Source organism: Rissa tridactyla, chromosome 6, assembly GCF_028500815.1.
Source record: "Rissa tridactyla isolate bRisTri1 chromosome 6, bRisTri1.patW.cur.20221130, whole genome shotgun sequence".
Lineage (NCBI taxonomy): Eukaryota > Metazoa > Chordata > Aves > Charadriiformes > Laridae > Rissa > Rissa tridactyla.
The window spans coordinates 19,342,390-19,360,974 of record NC_071471.1 but is presented as its reverse complement, the minus strand read 5'-3'; the positions used below and the strand labels follow the sequence as shown (position 1 = coordinate 19,360,974).

Sequence of the window (18,585 nt, the reverse complement as noted above, 5' to 3'; positions counted from 1 at the left end):
TCATATTACCTCTGGTGCAATGGTATTTTCAAGATTTCCTTCAAAACTAGGGGTCTGAAAAATATACTTGCATGAAAAAAGAAAGTGAATATGTTTATACCATAATTTTAAGAACCATGATTTTACATATGCTCCAATCATTGCACAATTCACAATAAATTCATAAGATAAAGAGACACCAAAGACCATTCATTGCAATCTTGTGGAAGTCTTCATGCTCCAGTTATGAAATAGGCTGATCATATCTGACAGCCAGCATTTTCACAGGCGCATTTAGTCCTGTTAGTCCTCCCTAGAAACACAAACCTGTTGAGAGGGTAACTGCACATAAGATTCCTTTTTCTCCTGTCATCACCCTTGATTTTAAACATTAGACAGAGGTGAGAAAAAAAGTGCAGATTATAGTAATTGTCTCTTGTGCCCACTCTACAAATAGCAATTTGACGTGCACCATAACATGTGTACTACTAGAAGGGGTTGAGAAGACAGTTTATAAGACTTACTGTAGCAGCCATGGAGAGAAAAAAAGGCACAGGAAAAATGGTAAAGTTTCCAGAAGATAAAGCAAAAATACTGTTTAGAGTTGGTCTATGCCACAACTAATATTTAAACTAAAAAATGAGAACATAAGAATGGGCATAGAAAACAAACCAAAACACTGGGGGCAGAAAAGAATTATCAATGAATATCAAATGTGTCTTAATAGCTTAGTTCTGCTTTTGTACTTAGTAACAAAGTAGTTATTCTGTGAGAGATCATTTGCTCAGGTGGAAAATATGAAATGCATAAACTACCTGTGCACCAGGGCAATCGACATGAGCAAAGTGATCTATTTGTGCATTCCTCAAAACGTCCCTGATAATACATAGCTCAGAGCTGGATAACCTACACAGCTTCCAGGGTCCTCTTGCTGAACTCAGAGCTTTTACAGTGAGTGGTACAAACAGCCCTCCCTGGTTCCTTTAAGCCAGAGCTGTACAGCAGACCTGTGCTTTCCTGCATGAAAAGAACAGTGCAAGCTCATTATCTGCTGGTATCTGCTATTAGTAGTGCATGTCTTGTCATCATCATAGTCCTAGAGACCACAATGCTAGCTTATCTACAGATATCCCAGACTTCAACACTAACTTTGTTTTATAAAGCATAATGCAGACAATTTGGAGATAAAAAAAAACAACTCAGTGACGTTTACAGTCTCCAGTCCGTGGCCCCAGCACACTCATTTTGACATGACATAGTTTCTGGCATGACACTATTGCACCTCCTTTCTGAAGCTCTCCTTGCCTTGTCCATAAACATAGCAACTACCCACCCTTCTTCCACAAGTTAAACGTGGTTCCAAAAGGATTACACCTTCACTAGCAAGATATAGAAATAAACATGGAATAAATGGGTATAAATTAGTAAATAAATGTACGAAATAAATACGCATTTCACTTACTGTGACCTGTCACCCCTTTCAATGATAAACCCTGTAAATTTTCCTTAGCCTGTCATTGATGTAAGATGAGCACTTAAAAAAGAAGAAATTAAGAAAGATGGAAAGATTGCACTGTGCACATAGCATCTAGCTACGTAGCTATATAGGCATTCCCTAGGAACATCAAAGAGGTGGTTAACTTCAGAGTTTTCTTTCTGTTGTTAGCTCAATTTTGTTTCTTTGGAACTTATGCCCATATGAAAGCTGAAAGGATATATAGAAGCTGAGTTGAGGTTTGATTTTTGTTTTGGTTTGCTGGAGGGGTTCTTTTGTTGTCTGGTTTTGTGGGTTTTTTTTAAAGTCAAATACACTCTGATATTATTGAAAAAAATATCTACTTCCATGAGCTAACACAAATACTGATGGAACAGCCCACAGTCTTCCGCTAAACTATTGCTGCAGCTGTAGTTCCAGGGGTAGAAACCATGTACATTAGTCTTAATATAGCTTGTTCTAGGAGATCTAAGTAGATATCTAAGAACAGGTCAGAAACTGCCGTGATACATTTTTGAATCTGGGCCCATTTGAAAAAAAAAAAAATCATGGAAAATATTTCAAAAGACTATAAATTTAATTATTTTTTTTCTACAATAGCTGGACAAAATTCTGAAAACATTAATAGGGTGATAGGAAAGGGACTGATGGAGCTCTGATACTCTGGTACAGGTGAAAATTGCTATATTATAGTGTAAAATAAGTTTTCCACAGTTAAAACAAAATACTACTAAATGTACAGCTACTGAATTTTATTAATGTTGCAGCTGTATCTCTTTTCAGTTTTCTCTTACTAAACACATTACACAAATTGAATCTTCCATAAAGACCTATAATAAAATTAATGACATTACGAAACCAAATAAAATTACATTATATTAAAGCAGAAATTTAAAACAGAAATAAGAAGTTAGTCCAACAATTTAAAAACACAAGAGTCTTAAAAAAAAAAAAAAAGAGCACACAGAGGTTTTTCCAAACAGGTAGGGAATCCAAGCCCTTTAAGGGAATTAAGGGTTCTATCAGTATTATAATATTATGTCTGGGTTGCTGATCATGAGGCCAAATGCACATTACCTGAAATGAACTATTACTATCAGGGAATACACACCAAGTATTTTCCCTCCCAGACCACATAATACTACTTAAAACATAAATAATTAAAATGACTAAATGAAGAAACTAAGTTAAAACTACTGCCTAATGTAACCCGTATCAGAAAAGCCAGTCTGTCTGTGCAAGTTCAGTATTTCAAAGGACGATTTTCTACAAGAAAAGTAAATCACTAATTCATAAAAAAAACATGTCAATTGTTCCAATGTAAAAGTGAAGAAAAACACCAGGCTAGCAAATCCCCAGTCAGCAAAGAGTTTCTAAAAGTATCAGTGAAACAGCACATGCAATTAACATCCGTGTAAGGATCCCAAGGGAATGCAAATAAAAGAAGCAAATATGAGATGAAACTTTCATAGTAATAGAAAAATCCCTCCAAAATGAAAAGGGCATCTTTTCACTAGGAGTCAATCTTTATTTCTAAATAACTGTATCTGAAGATTTCTCAGATAGGTTTAGTTTAGCAAGGATTTAATCTAAATTTATATCACTGTTTTCCACAAATAACTGGAAGAATGAATTGCACAGGTATGTGAAAGTTACCATTATAAGAAAAAAAGTGTACTCAAATACATTACAGGTAACTGTTTATCATTCAAAGTCTCATTCCACACTTTTTGTTTGTTTTAATATATAGTTGCTTCTTAATGAATACATAAAACAAGAAAACAATGAATACATAAAACGAGAACCAAGAACTTTTTTGCTTTGCTTCAAAAACTAGTAATGGAGTCGGAACACCTTATCTTGAGCATCTTTGTATGAAGTACTCCTGCTCTGATTATAATTAGTACCTCCCAGTTAGAGGATGTCTACTTATCTCTGAATGGACGTTGACGATGCCTCCATTAGCAAGTAACTTGGTGCCATAGGAACTAATCATCAGCCAAAAATATTTCATGCTGTATCCATACATATATGCTATTCGAGGCTTTTTCCTCTGACTAAATTTAGCTGGGTTCCCTCCACTGAACATCCACAGTGCATCTAGGGTTGAGGAAGACAAGTGCTCTGGGCAACCAAGAACCATGGGGCACCACAAGTGACAAACAATCTTGATATTAAAACGGAGTTAAATATATAAAAAAAATTCATTAATCCCTTTTTTGCACAGTATGAGTTTATGCCAGTATATGCTTTTGAGGGAAACTGGCTACCAACAATTCTTACATGATCTGGTAAAATGCAGTTTGGGCCAATTACTTTGACTTACTGCTTACTGAACATGACTGTATTCCACAAGAACAAGGATACTCATCTTCACTAGTTCTTTTCCTTATAAACATTCTTAAGCAATGTAACATTTTAACAACTGCATGTTTTTAGGATCTTCAGAACAGCTATCAAGCCTTAATAGTCTCCCTTTTCTTCAAAAACTATTTTTAATGAAACAGGGAATTCAAGAGAAAACTTGCTTGGCGTGCAAAAGTACCCTTTTCTGTTAAAGGAACCTATAACATAACAGAATAAGTGTCAGGAAAAATAGACTTAATACAAGTAATAACTTCTATATGACATACATCTATCACACAGTGATCTGGGAAAAAATCTTCAAACTCTCCATTAAATTTTCTGTCCAACTCTTGACAGTTATAAAGTACAAATACAGTAACATAAAACTTGAGCAATTTTAATTATTTATCACATAGTTTGTCCATAGCCAGATTTGGGCCAGGGAGCGGAACAAGAAGAGAGAAAGGAGGGGGTGTTATTACTAAACAAAATTAATTACGTATTATTACTTTAGGCAATTATAATGATTCATTTCTGTAAAAGCAAATTCAAATTTAATTACACAATTCTTGCGTTTTCATTAAAAACTGTTGATAGTGGAAGCTGCATTATGCTGTTTATAATTACTTTTGCTTCACAACAAATAAGCAGATACATTCATTGTAAAAGACAACTCATTCCAAGGTCTATGGGCCAATGGTCAAGTCCTGAGTACTCAGACACAGCCTCTAAACGTGTCCTCCAGATTACATTAACTCTGCACTGCAAATTCATTCCTTGAAAATGCTAATAACTTCATAATGCAATCTGTATGTTCAAATGTTGCTGTTAATGTATGTTCTTACCTGCAAAGGGCACAGGTGCATCTTTATCCAAAGCAACAAGGGGAGGATCCAAAATTACAGTGTCATTGTTTTCAGTTATGATTCCATGGTATGATGTCTCAATCCAGGGCTTGTGTTTGTTCACTAGAAAAGAAATAGTATGCCTAATCAATTTGATTTGTATTTTACACCCACTTAGCTCATTTTATCTTTAAAGAGAAATTATTTAATGTATGTCCAATATTAATGTTATTACTCAAAAAGCCACTGACAAGATCCCAAAGTACTTTATAAACATTCAAATATTAAACCAAAATTATTTGCATATTGTACCACAATTCATTGATGAGAAAACCAACACTTACAGACATCCCTCCAATTAAGACACCAAAACAAAAAGCCAATTTTCAAAACATTTTTAATGTGTTCCCAACTGTCAGACATAATTAGGGTCAGACACTTTTGAAGGAATTGCTTTCAGTTGCAAAATTCCGATGCAAGAGAGAAGACATCGAGAGAAACACAACTCTCATCAAGACACAAAGGCAAGCAGACGGGCAGGTGAGAATATTGGACTCTTGGTCAACTTCTCATTTTACATTTTTGGAAAAATATTTAAAATTACTTTTGTGCTCTGTACATTGTAGTAAAAAAATAAACTGCATTTTAATCACTTTGTTATCTGCCACCTCTTTTCTGTTCAACCAGCTTTAGTTATGCTTAAACGGGATCTGAAGTTTTTCTGAAAAAATCCGTCCTTCAAATACAGCTGTTGAACATTAGACTATCTGGTCTTGAATTACATAATAATTACACAAAAAGATACTTTTAAAGTAGGGGATACACCACACACCATTAGATTGTCTTATTCCTGAACGCTTTCAATGTGCGTCCCTCTCACCACCCATCTCCTATTTATTGGACAGTAGAAGATGCATTTTCCTTTTCCTTTTAATTTTCTAAGAGGCTTAGCTTTGCTAGGCTTATAAATAAGATTTTGTTCCCACAGCCAAAATGGTTTTAGAACTCCTGCATAAGTAATACAATGGTGTTAACCTAAATAAATTGCCATTTGAAGAATGTACTACACTGCACCAATGAATATCTACCACGTTTTCACCAAGTCCAGATGCACGGTAATTTTTGTACATATTACTTGGTTGTGTGTAACAGATGCTGATGAAAACACCTAGTGAGGTAACAGAAATCACCTCAAAGATGAAGGGTTGACATCTGAAGCAAAACCAAATTGAACCAGATGGGATTATTTAAAATAACCCCACTGTAAAAACAAACAACCAAGCAAAACCCCCTCCACACACCCCCAACCCTAAGCTCTTTCCTGCCTTGTGTCTCCTGTAAAACCCCAAGAATGAGTTTCAAGTTTCTCACACATAGTTTCTTCTATGTGAAGGAAGTCGCAATAAACACCAAGACAACAGAGAGGGCTCTGGCCACAGTGGAAGAGCTAGGCAATTAACAAATTATTTTGTTCACTGGCTATTTGGAAAAAGCAAACAAATATATTTATGGCAAACTGAAGGTCATTGTTTTTCCTTTCTTGTTTCTTTCTTCAATCATTAGGACTGTGAACCCGGGATGAATGATCTGAGATCCTTTTAAATCTGAATTATTTTATATTCTAACCACTAATATGAGAACTTTGAGTTCATTTATATGTTGCAATATATATTCTTTCACAGTGGTTTTGGACATTTTTGCAATAACTAAACAATGGCAAGATTAAACTGGGGATGTCTCAGGGAAAGGTGAAATGGAAAATAGGGAACTCAAATCTCTCCATCTTGTAATGACTGTACAGCCAGGAGAGATTGGTTAGTTTATGTAATAGAACGAAGGCCAAAAGTCTTGACGATGTTGAAACATGAAAAGTGATGGATGCAATTTCAGAGCTTTGTATGGCATTTGGGATTCCAGTTTGCAGGGCAGTTGAAGTATTCTGTGTCTGTTATTTGAATATGTGAATTGCCTCAACAGTCAGACACATAAATATGCTCCGTTTGTACTCTGATATGATTCTAAGGCTTTGATTGACACATGTGGTACAGAACAAAATGCAATCTCTTGTTTGAAGGCAGATACAATTTAACGATAATGAACTAGTAAGTAAGAATTTGCATGAAAAGGGAACTCCTTAGGCAACTAAAACTTAAAGTACCAAATCCAGCTTTTCTTTCCTCCTGGTTCTGTTAATTGTCTGAGCTCTCACCAAAATCAAAACCAAACAAACAAAGAAGCCCACACAACCCCAAAAAAAACCCAAACCAGAAAAACAAAACCCTCTAAACCCCCTTTCCTCCTACAATAGATTTTACAGAATAGTTTTGATGACACTTTTGCTTAAGAAACAGACTCAGTATTCAGTGACTACAATTCTACAAACCTTATCTTTTTTCCATTAGTGTCCCATGAGCAATAACAACAGTCAAATGAGTGACAGCAACATAATTCCTTAAATTATTTTGGGGCGTGAAGAAGAGAAAGTATATTAGGAAAAATTTAGCCCTAGACCTTAGAGACTGATATTAGGAAGAAGGAAGGAACAATAAAACAAAAGCAAAATGCAATAAAAGGTCACATTATTTGTAAGCTCTTATGAGGTACATCTCCAAAGGAAAAATTACTATACAAGCTTTGTGTAACCTATGGCGTAGCAATTTTAAAAATAGTGGAAATAATCCACACTCTTTAGGAGTACAAAGCAATTCTTTTGCATTGGCAGATCTATAAATTTGAAATATTTTCACATCATTTAAATTATTGACTCTTTTACAATGATTTGGACGCTTGTTTTAAAATAAGAAATCTGTAATACTGAGATTAGTAGATGGTGTTCTGGTTGGGGGAGTTTGTTTATATTTTCTTTGCTAAAGGTTGTTAAAATGTTAACACGGAAACTCTTATGACATACATTCACCACTACATAGGCTTTCATAAGATACTAGGTTCTAAAAAAAAGCACCTTCAAATATAACATGATTAATGAATACTTTACATTTCTTCCTCCAAGATAAAGGGCAGCTACAAAATGTTACGCTGGTTCAAATCAGTATTTATCCACAGGTCAACATTCCTCTCATAAACCTCTGATATTTTCCTATCCCTACACAGCATCTTTAAAACAAACAGAATTTTAAAAACTAATTCAAAAGTGTTCTGTCTCATTCTAGATACTGATTCAAATTTCAAGATATTTGAGAAGTACATATTTTTAAATACAAATTACATATTCTTTGAGTTGTGCCACCTTTAAGAACATGATTTTTTTCCCTCCCTTATCTACTATCTCTAGTTTTATCATACTAATATATTGAAGTAAAAACATCACCTGCAACTCAGCCACTAATTCCTCTGCCTTAGAGCAGGACCTCAAAACATGACTTCCTGTAGCTTAAGCAACATTTCCTTTTACCCTCCATTTTTGTAGCACTGACCTTTAAGTATTTATTTTTATTATTGTAGAAAAATAAATTTAAGATGTTTGAGATAGACTATCAGGCATTCAGATTCAGGCTGTACTGATTTTTAGGGGAATAGATTGTGTTTTAGACAACATATATAGAATATCGGCAGAAAATTACAGAAATCCCGTGAGTCAAGTAGATTTGGGGTTTTTTTAAAGCTTTACCTTTCTGACAGATACCCAAAGCCATATCTGGGGGGGAAAAAACCCCAAACAAACGAACAATTTTTTCTGACTGTAATTGGTTAGAACCTGAAAAACTTAACGTAAATATATACAGTTAGGCTTTTTCTTTCAATCCACATTTTTAGTTTAAAATGCCCCCCCCAACTATGTTAAAGTTGCATTATTTTCTCAGTTATGCTGAAAACAGTCAAACTTTAGGTCATGTTTCCAAACACACAGTAATGCCACACTGCATTTATTTAAACACCAAACATTTTTTTACCATGCTGTCTACTTTAAGCTTCACGAAACTTTACTTTTAAATAAAAAAAAAAAACCAAAATTCACATTATTTAAGAAATTATGTAATTCCCATTATATAAGGTGCTTATTAGAATCTCTTGAAGATTAACATGGACATTTTTGGAATTTTTATACACTTTAAAATAAGGTGGGAATTCTTATTTTATCTTTAAAATGGAAGAGGCACTAAGGTTAAAAAATATTTTAATGTTTCTTAGCGGTGCTTACAATTAAAAACATTCTATAAAAGGAAGTGATAGGCAAACTACATTTTTTTGATTTGCATTTGCTAAAGATGATGGAAAAAATCTATATACAGGTTTGTATATGAAGTTTCAGGAACTGTAAGCAGAGTACTACAGAGCAGACTAAACTCAAAAAAGTGAACAAGCTGGACACTCAGCAGATAAGAGCTATACAGAAAATTCTTCTCCCTCTTAAGGTGTATTAAGCTGTAACACACAGACTAAAACTGCCAAAAAAAATGAAAAGAATGGGTTTGTCTTTTTTTGCAAAAGATCTTCTCTGAAAGCATTTATCGTTTACTTTTTCCTTGCGTTTGTCTAGCTGGATAAAAGCTGAAGTCAATACAATGCTTTTATAAATTCAAACATATTTAATTAAGATGTGCAGATGAAAATACCTATGCTATGCTGCAGGATGGTTGTTATTTTTTAAACCTGCCTCCCTTTCTATAATTTATTAGTCAGTCTTACAAAATCAAAATGTAAATAATTTGTAGCATCTAGGATAAGGCAATTTATCTTGTTCCTTTATTACAGTTAGAGGTCAATTCAATTTGTATGCACCATTTACACTGCATTTTCACAGTCTGTCCCACCAAAGCTTGTGATTACAAGCCTTCAGATGTAATTAAACCATCTTGCTAGAAAACTGCCACTCTGTGTTCCATCTGCAAATGCACTTGTCGCGTAAAACAATGAAGTAGAAAAAGGCAAAAGAAAAACTCATTCTGTAGAGTCTGCAGGAAATCTCATGCCCCCAGGAATGTCGTCTTGAAAGTCAGTTCACACACAAGTCCCAAAATTTAGCACAATGAATGTAGAAAAAGGAGGAAGAGATGTTTACAACCCCAAAAATATGCCAAATGCCTACATTCTACTTTGGTGTCTCTTCCCCATCCTCTACAGAGTGCCCTTGGTTTTACCCCTTCCAGATGGCATGCTCAAAACCCCACCCTGCCACTTCCCACCTGATAACACAGTAAGAAAAAAAACCAACCCTCACACCAAACTCCCCTACAAGCTATGATTGTATCTGAACACTTTACACCTGCACCAAATGTCCCAGGGGAAGTTCTGCAACAGAAACAGAGAACAAAATCACTGACATGACACTGATACATCAGCAGTAGGAAAAGAAAATATCAACCACCTCCCCCTGCCAAGGTCTTTGACAATCTACCAAAAAGCCCATTGCTATGAGTATGGCTATAGGTACACAAAACTCTGTGTCTGTAATGACCACAACACTAAAAGGGAACTGCCTGGTTTATCAGACTGCAAGACATGCACATGATTTCTGAAGGCAATCATACTCTCTGTAAATTATATCTACCAAGTCTCAATGCCTGTGAACAGAGCTGCAATTTATCAGTGCAGAAGTATTATTATAACTGGACCACAATATAGACAAAATGTATGAGGACATCATCTTACGGGGAAAGACAACATGTTTTCTGTAAGTCAAGACAGACACTTGTTTGGGATGGGGGGAGTGGGTGGAAAGCGGTGTATACACAATGAATACAGTACAATGATATTTCCAAAATTCAAATGGTTTCTGACTTAAAATACTTATAAAATGTCATTGATCCAAAAATAACACCTTACAAAAGAACTATGAAAGGGAAAAAAGTGAATATTAGAAGCTGTAACTACTGATTCTAGGGCACAGTCAATATTGTCTAGCTGATTTAACTGCAGATTTCTAAACTTTAGGACATTAAAACTTGAGGTAGCAAATTATAAGGGTTAAGAATTGCTTTACAAATGTAAATGTTTCTTTCTTTTTTTTCCAAAATAGCATAATGGATGTGTTTTCCATTTAAACATACTGATAATATGTTCTCTCATCTCTAGCTTAAAGAGGTTGTTGATTCCTGTAAAATCGGCAGAAAATTTAGGCTTTCATCTGCTAACTTCAATGAGCTTCAGCCCAGCCTGTTGGAATCCTGTCTTTCTAAGTGGCAAAGGCCTTCCTCTAAAAAACAGCCAATTTGAGGATGCTTACAAAGCCTTTTAAACATATGTATGAAATCCCATTAAATTATGCAGAATATAAGAGACTGGACCTCACACCTTATGCAGTCTGCACTACAAGCAACAAGTCCTTATCTGGTACAGCAAAGAAAGAGAATGCTTCTAATGCCCTATTAGGAGGATACAAAATAACATAAAAATCCTAATGATGCAGATGACATACTGACATCTGCAACGCACGATCATTACGGCTGAAAAAACCTCCTCCACAGATCTGGATGCCATTGGTTTGGCAGTCCTCTCCTTTGCGGTGATACTTTGCTGGGTAAATGCCACAGCAAGACTTGTAGGGTGAGCAAAGGCCAGAGTTTTAGCTAATTGTTTCAAGTACTTCAGAGAAAAAGGCTGCTGAAAAAATAGAATTTCTGCATTCTTAAAATCCAGTGGCCTTTTCTCTGAATAGTTTTAACAGCCCTGGGCTTTGCATCAAGAAGTAGAAACTCTAAAGTGGAAGATGGAGAGGTCAGAAGATGAGTTTGATTCACAGATGCTTCTTGTGCCTTCACAGATGTGACTTGTGCCATGTTCACTCTTACGTGATCAAGCTAGAAGTTTTGAAAACTCACATCCTTAACAGAAATCTGCTAGAGTCTCCCGTAATTCCAGTTACTGATAACCAGAATATTTCAAAGATTGTATTTTCAACGAGCAAGTCCTGTTCACATAGTTCATACACATAACGGTATTGTGCACATATAACTGTATAACATAACAGACCTTAATTCATCCAGGATATGACCAGAGATGTAAACCTGGATTTCCTTTATTGCCTGCTCCAGAATGGGCCAGGCCTAGAAACCAAAGATAGGAACGAAAACTAAAATCTCACAGAGTAGCAGCTAAGAACAAAGGGTTTAGAAGATAGGGAGATTTGGGGGTTTAGGTCACTAAAAAAATGAGGAGACTCTGGTAAAGAATTTAAGTCTTCCTCTGGAAGGCAGAGGAAACAGGGACCTGGATAAATGCATTTTGAGGGAAAAGAAATTAACCTAGAAGGGGAAACTAAAAGTGGCTGGGAAACAGAAGTAAATAAATGAGTTGCATTTTACAGGATAAAATCTTTCTCAGCATTAGGAAAAAAAACACCATTAAGTGCTTATATCAGCAGAAAATACGATTCTGTGTTTCCCTACATACCAAGGAAACTGAAAATTTTCCTGAAACTTTCACATTTTGTAAGTTTTGTCAAAGACAAATTGTAAAGAAGAAATTTATTTTTCTGTCTCACACACTTAGTTCTCCATGCGGTGTCATTTCCTGTATTACTGAAACAGCAGTAGTTTTAGTGCTGGGCTTACTTTTACATAGATAACTTTAAATCATAATGCTTTATGTGCTTTTATATGAAATAATAATGTGAAATTCCCACCCCAACTACAGCAATGGGAGTTTTGACACCAAGTTCAGATAAAGCAGAATTTATATGATTTATGATATGTGATTATGAGATGTGAACTCTTTGGAGGACATTTTAACTAAGGAATATATTATAAGCAGTGCATCTCAGCAACATTAAATTACTCATTGGAAATCCTACAGATAAGTTGGCAGTGGGTTGATCACACTACACAACAGAAACCTATTTAGCACAAAAGAGACTGCACAAGGAAGTCTCCTGCCATAAGCACGTCTTCTGGCCCCCAAGAGGCAGCCTTTCAATAATGACAATTCCCATTAGCAAAATTTGTTCTTACATTTAAAAAAGGGGAAGATTTGAGGGGGAGGTCTCCTTTGTTAGTAGCTCTTTCTTATTACAAGCTTACTTGACGAAATGCATTAAGTGCCTCATCTAACGAATTTGATAATATCAGGCAGTAATCTATTGGCTATTTCTAAAGTAAAATAACATATTCCGTATCTATTCTGACATGCTTAGATATTTATGTAGCTATAAATATGCTTGATTCTCATGAAAAAATTTTTTTTGTGAGTGAAGTCATAACAAATAGCCTACAAAGAATGCAAACCTGAATTCTAAACTACCATAGTCTATATGTTCAGAACAGGAAGCTGCTTGTGTACTATATATAAAAGAACAAAATTGGAATTAGATGATGAGTCTGTCCCACAAGCAGCCATGGGAACCTCAATAGCACACATCTGACTAAGTCCTCATACATGAAAGTCTATACGGTTAAAAATCTTGGGGAAAGTATTGTGAGAAACGCTCCTTATCCAATAACAACAGCTCAGGCAGTGAACGATACGAAGCACATTTTACTTGAACATTCTTGCAAGAACGGGTGACCTAGCAAGTAGGCACACTTTTGGTTCTTGAAACACACCTTTTTATTTCCTAATCCCCAGCCGAATTTTCCCTCCCCTGTTTCCCATTGGTTAGGTACTGCAGGGTTCACAGTCTGCCCGGAACACCTAAAATCCTTCCTGGATATCTTGCCTCTGTTTACTTCTCCTTGTGCTACAGCTAAAGGGATTAACTGACTCTTTTATTTCTTTCCTGTTTGGTAAAATTGCTCAATGTCATTAGCCCTGGTTAAATGTTTGACTACCCTTCTAGTCACTAATCCAGTATGAATCAGTTTGTCCTTTTGTCTGTGTGATAACAGATGTTCTACAAGCCTTTGCTGGAGCCTCTTTGTCTTAGCCATTCCCTTATCATGTCACCTCTGATGGAAACGGCTTTTCTCCGTTGCGAAAACAATACCTGCCTTTCTTACAGTATCTAATAGCATAAAATGTTTTCATTCATGTCATAAAACCAGAAAAAGCTCATAAACAAACAAGGCTGCTGTTTTGAGTAGTACTCAAAAAACATTTAATTTATCTTGCCTACGAATGCCGATCTTTAATTCAACACAAATTTCTTATGAGCAGCCTCATTCTCATTTAAAAATACATAAAAGCTTGACATTCACAATATTTAACCCCTCTATCAGTGTTCATTATATGAAGCTGCCCCATTCTTACATGCTTTATCTTTTTTGGTTTGGACTGAAAGTTGTTCAGAACATGGATTTATTTTTCCATTATGAGAGTTTACAGCACACATTTTAAATAAACCTGTCTCTAGGCCTTATTTCTTAATTAAACAATAACGGAGAGTCCTCTAAAGAGTTTTGTCAGATGATACTATGTGAACAGGGATTCCAGCACAGTTGTTTCACGGACTGGATATCAATATCTTGCAAATAATCCAGATATTTAAAGCAATGCTGAAGAACATACAGATCACTAGTAGACATTTTTACCTAGACAGTGTGTTGCCATAGGAAACAACAACAACAAAAAAAGTTTATGCAGAAAAGCAAGAGTAATCCCCTAATAGCACCAAAGATAGACGTCATTGAGGACTTAAACAGGGCACTCTGCAGATCTGTAACTAAAGAACAAATTTGCACGTATAATGCCCAAAATATTAAAACCAGGGAATTCCAATTGCTGGCATTTATTCCTATGAATGGTCTCAATTATGGCATCTCTAAAATGAACGTTGTAACTATTACAGAACACCAAACATTTTAACATTCGCTGAGTACATTTTCGAAGGCACTAGTTTTTAAGCACCTTATCATTCAGGTTAGCAACAGTTTTTCTTTGTAAAAGTAACTTCAGTTGAAGTTTTAAAAACAGAAATTAAAGTAACTTAGGTTTTATGCAATTATGTCTCAAGAACTTCAACAATATTCTGAAGCTAAGAATGGTATGTTGAAAAAGTTAAAACCACCATTAGATTATGAAGCTAAAATAAATGAAAAAATCTTAAAAATTTGTAATCTTTATAAAATGTTGTGCCACACTATTTTGATAGCACAGACTCTTGAGTGTTATCACAAATTTAATCTCACTGAAATCCCATTTTCCTACACATAAGCCTACACAATTGGAAATCTTGCAAAATGAACTAAATCCTAATGCCATGGATTTTGAAAGAGCCGTTTATTTTTTTAAAATAGGAGTAAGTATTGGTGTTCATCTTTCTGTTATTTGTTCAAAATTGCAGATTTCCATACAGCAGGGGCTGAAGGATATTCCAGTAGAGAGCAGCTGATTTTGTAAAGGACAGGCATCGCTTCAAATTACCTGTCCTTTACTTAATAGAGATGAGGCCCCAGACTATCTTGAAAGAGGTTAGTGATCTTTTTCTTTATTATGGCCACCACTCTTTCCAAATTAGCCATGTTGGTTTTGAATTTTGAATTGCATTATTGAAAAGAGATGCGTTATTCCCTGGTGGAAACAAGAAACTCAAATAATTCAAGAGAAGAGGGAAAAACAGGAGGAGTGCAATAAACAGAGATACTGATAAATTCTAGACACGTTTACGTGAGCAAAGTCTTGTGAAACTGAAAGGTTAAATGAAAGATGTGACCTTGCAGAGAAACACAGAGGCTGGGAGCATAAGAAAACTTTACAGTATGTATCGTCTGGATGTCTTGTACCATTTTTGGATTACGGCTAAACCACAAATGGACTACACATCAGATTCATTGTTACACTGCAAGATGTACACATGTAGGATAACATCTGTTATACACAAATCACAGAGCTTCATGTTAGGACAGCCTGTCCAATATTCATTTACCAAAATCCACAGATTAAACAATTAGGTGTAAAAAATAACTATCAATAGTGTAGGCAGAATAGCACTACAGAGAAACACAAAATAAAGTCCATTTACAAGTATTTCCATATTTTGTGTTCAGATGTCTCTGAAATTGAAACGTACTTCAAAATAAATATATTAACTGACTGTCCATTCTCATCCCAAGCCTCCCTCCAGAATATGCCTTAAAATATTGGCATTTATTACATGATCCCATACATTAAAAAAATAATGATTACATAACTTTTACTATCATTAATATACAATGCAGATGGTAATTATGGTTTTGTCTGCCTCACTACATTCCTGCTTTCTCCTGTGATTAACTAACATACAGAGAGGACAAATATGATGAGGGAGTGTCTTCTGGTTTGGTATCACTACAGCAGGGCCATATCCATGATGGTCATTTGTTATAGATTGTCTATTTTCTCCTAAGGAACAACAGGGTTTTGGGATAAGGTCCAACTTTTTTTCACTTTTATACACTGCCTCTTATTAGTTTGTGGTCCTTGACTGAAGATTATACACCCTCCAAAACAAATAATAATCTGTCTCCCTCAAAAAAATCAATAGGCATATGGGTGTTCCAGAAATTCTAATAGTCAAGACCTATGTGTTTTAGCTATTCAAGACAGAAGAATGTACATAATTAAATGGGCTATGAAATCAGTATGTCAAGCATAAAGACATCTTGCTTTTCATAACAATACTGCATTTTTCAGCCATACTCTAGCTATACTTTAGTTTTTTCTAGTTCATTTATTTTCTTTTAACAGCTTAGTTTAGACCTAGGAACTGTCTGAAATAAATATTTTTTTAAGGTTTGAGACTGTTTTTGATTATAAACATCCCTGACTTTATAACACAATGGTTAATTTAATTGTCTTTTATTCTCCTCCTCATTATCCATGCAGCCTGTATTTTTTTTCCAAAGCAATCTTCTTTCTCTCAGTACATTTTCTAGAGATGTAAACCTAAAGTTATCACTCATCCTACTTGAATGGTTTGTTCTTTCCTCAAAACTCTCTCACCTGTCTCTTAAGCATTTTAACCTGAAAACAGCCTCCTTTTTGATTTCTCTTCCTCCCCCTCAGCATCCCTCAGTGTTTCCTGATTTCTAGATGATTTGAAACATATCAGTCTATTTACATAGAAATTAGGTTGCCAACAGTGTTGTTTTAAAATACAATGCATACATTAGCAAATATTCCCTCCTCATATCCACTTTTATGTATTTAAATAATAAATTTTCAGTCCAGTTGGTGCTCAGAGTGAAAACATGGCAGAATTTGTCTGTATTAGGAATTGGAATTACCAAGCACTGAGCCCTGTTCCAGTAAGAGCTGGACCATGACATTGCACCAACAAATAAAATATTCCTGTCCCCATATGGCTCCAACTGTAGTGCTAAGAGGCATTTTAGATCTCAGCCTCGTTAGGAATGGCAGCAATCTGTCAGCTTCCACAATGATTTAAGACAGTTTTCCAGCACTACTCAAAGTAACGTCCCTGTACAACTCTCCCTCTCACTTCAGCCTGATCATACAAACGAACAAGGAAGGAGATAGCCAAAAACAGGAAACAAACCTAGAGATCGCTTGAATGTATGGTTACCTTTTTTCCCCTCCCTCTGTTGTTAAACATAACTGAAGCCAGCATTCTTGGCTCTAATCAGCCTTTCAGATACAAATATAAATGTTGCTCAAAGGTTTCTGTTTGGGTTTTTCCTTCTTCAAAAGTTACTAGTTCCTGTCTGTGTTTCTGCCCTACTTAGACAATGTCAAAATGCTTTTAGACTTGTGGCACTCTATACAAGGGACCTCGCAGTACAGAGAAAACTATGGCAAGACTGACCAATCTTCCCAACGGTATAAAACCTCCTCATCATTAAAAACCACAGAAGGTCTGCGAATGGGTCACAGATGGGAGATGACAATGCCAGCGGGCTGCTTTTCTCTGCTGTGGGCTGGACAGCCACCAGGTCTGCTGACAGGACTAAAGCAAATAAAGGAAAATAAAATTATAATGGAAAACTGCTGTTTTGAACTTTGATGTAAAACGTCATATTGTGTTTTGGGCTATACCAGAGAACTACCAAGTGGACAAGAGTAAAATAATCAATGGTTAGACAAAACAGGACATCCAGCTCTCAGGCACCACAATCCCTTTGTATGCATATTGTTTAGAAATTGACAACTCAGATTTATTTCTCCACCAAAATCAAAATACATGCCTCAGAAAACATCTCATTTTGAGAAACTCTGAAAGACTGGATCCAATCAATACTTTTTTCTCTTCAAAAAAGATATTATATAATACCAGAATAATGTATTGCTTAGAACTGACATGAGTACTTGGAGAAGATACTCTCTTTATGTCTATAAATTCATTCAGCATTCATTTCTGTCTGCCTAATCTTAAAAACAGCTAAGCTTCAATTCATTACTTAGTATTCCATGATAATTACACACATCATTTCTTAATTACTGCTACCTGCTGTAAAGAGAGTTCCCAGGGCTTTGGCCAGTGTAGAAAAACTTGTTTGTCAAACGGAAGACAGAATGACGGAAGAAAAATGAAACTGCATCTTCTAGACATTTTGGAGGAGTTTGGTTTTTTTTTAGTTAATTGGTTATGTCTCATATTTAAGTACCAAATAGTATTTTTCCCAGCTTCATCACTTTGTCCTTAATTATCAACTACTTCTATGAATTGCTAATAAGTAAGATTGATTTTGACCCATGACATATCAGCTTTTGTCCTACAATGTTGCAGATGGGACACATCTTATTGCAAATTTCATTTCAAGTTTTTTATTGCAAAAAGTATGGAACAATGAATGATAATTATATATTTTACAGTTCATTCACTTCCAACTGATCATTTGATATTCATTAATCTGGTGACAGACACATCCTGTCAGTTTTACCCCTCATTATGCACATAATATCTGCATTTGAGCAAGTAACAGAATTTTGAAAGGAAGCTTCAACCAAGTTTCAATTTGGAAAACAAAAGCCACCAGCTTATCTTGTTACATTAACTTTAGTGGCTGCTGTCAAAGGAACAGTTGACTAAAATCATACTTCTGATATTTCTTACTACCTGGTTGAAAAATGAGGTTTGGGCATAAAAATATA

The 18,585-nt window shown here is 35.3% G+C and overlaps 1 protein-coding gene across 1 annotated transcript in view; it reads right to left on the bottom strand.

The window, feature by feature from the left end:
* Positions 1-18,585, bottom strand: part of CLSTN2 (calsyntenin 2) — a 393,047-nt gene that overhangs the window by 227,319 nt on the left and 147,143 nt on the right. The window contains exon 2 of the mRNA XM_054206959.1: positions 4,666-4,788. Within this exon, the coding sequence (XP_054062934.1) occupies positions 4,666-4,788 (123 nt within the window). The remainder of the gene's footprint in view (positions 1-4,665; positions 4,789-18,585) is intronic.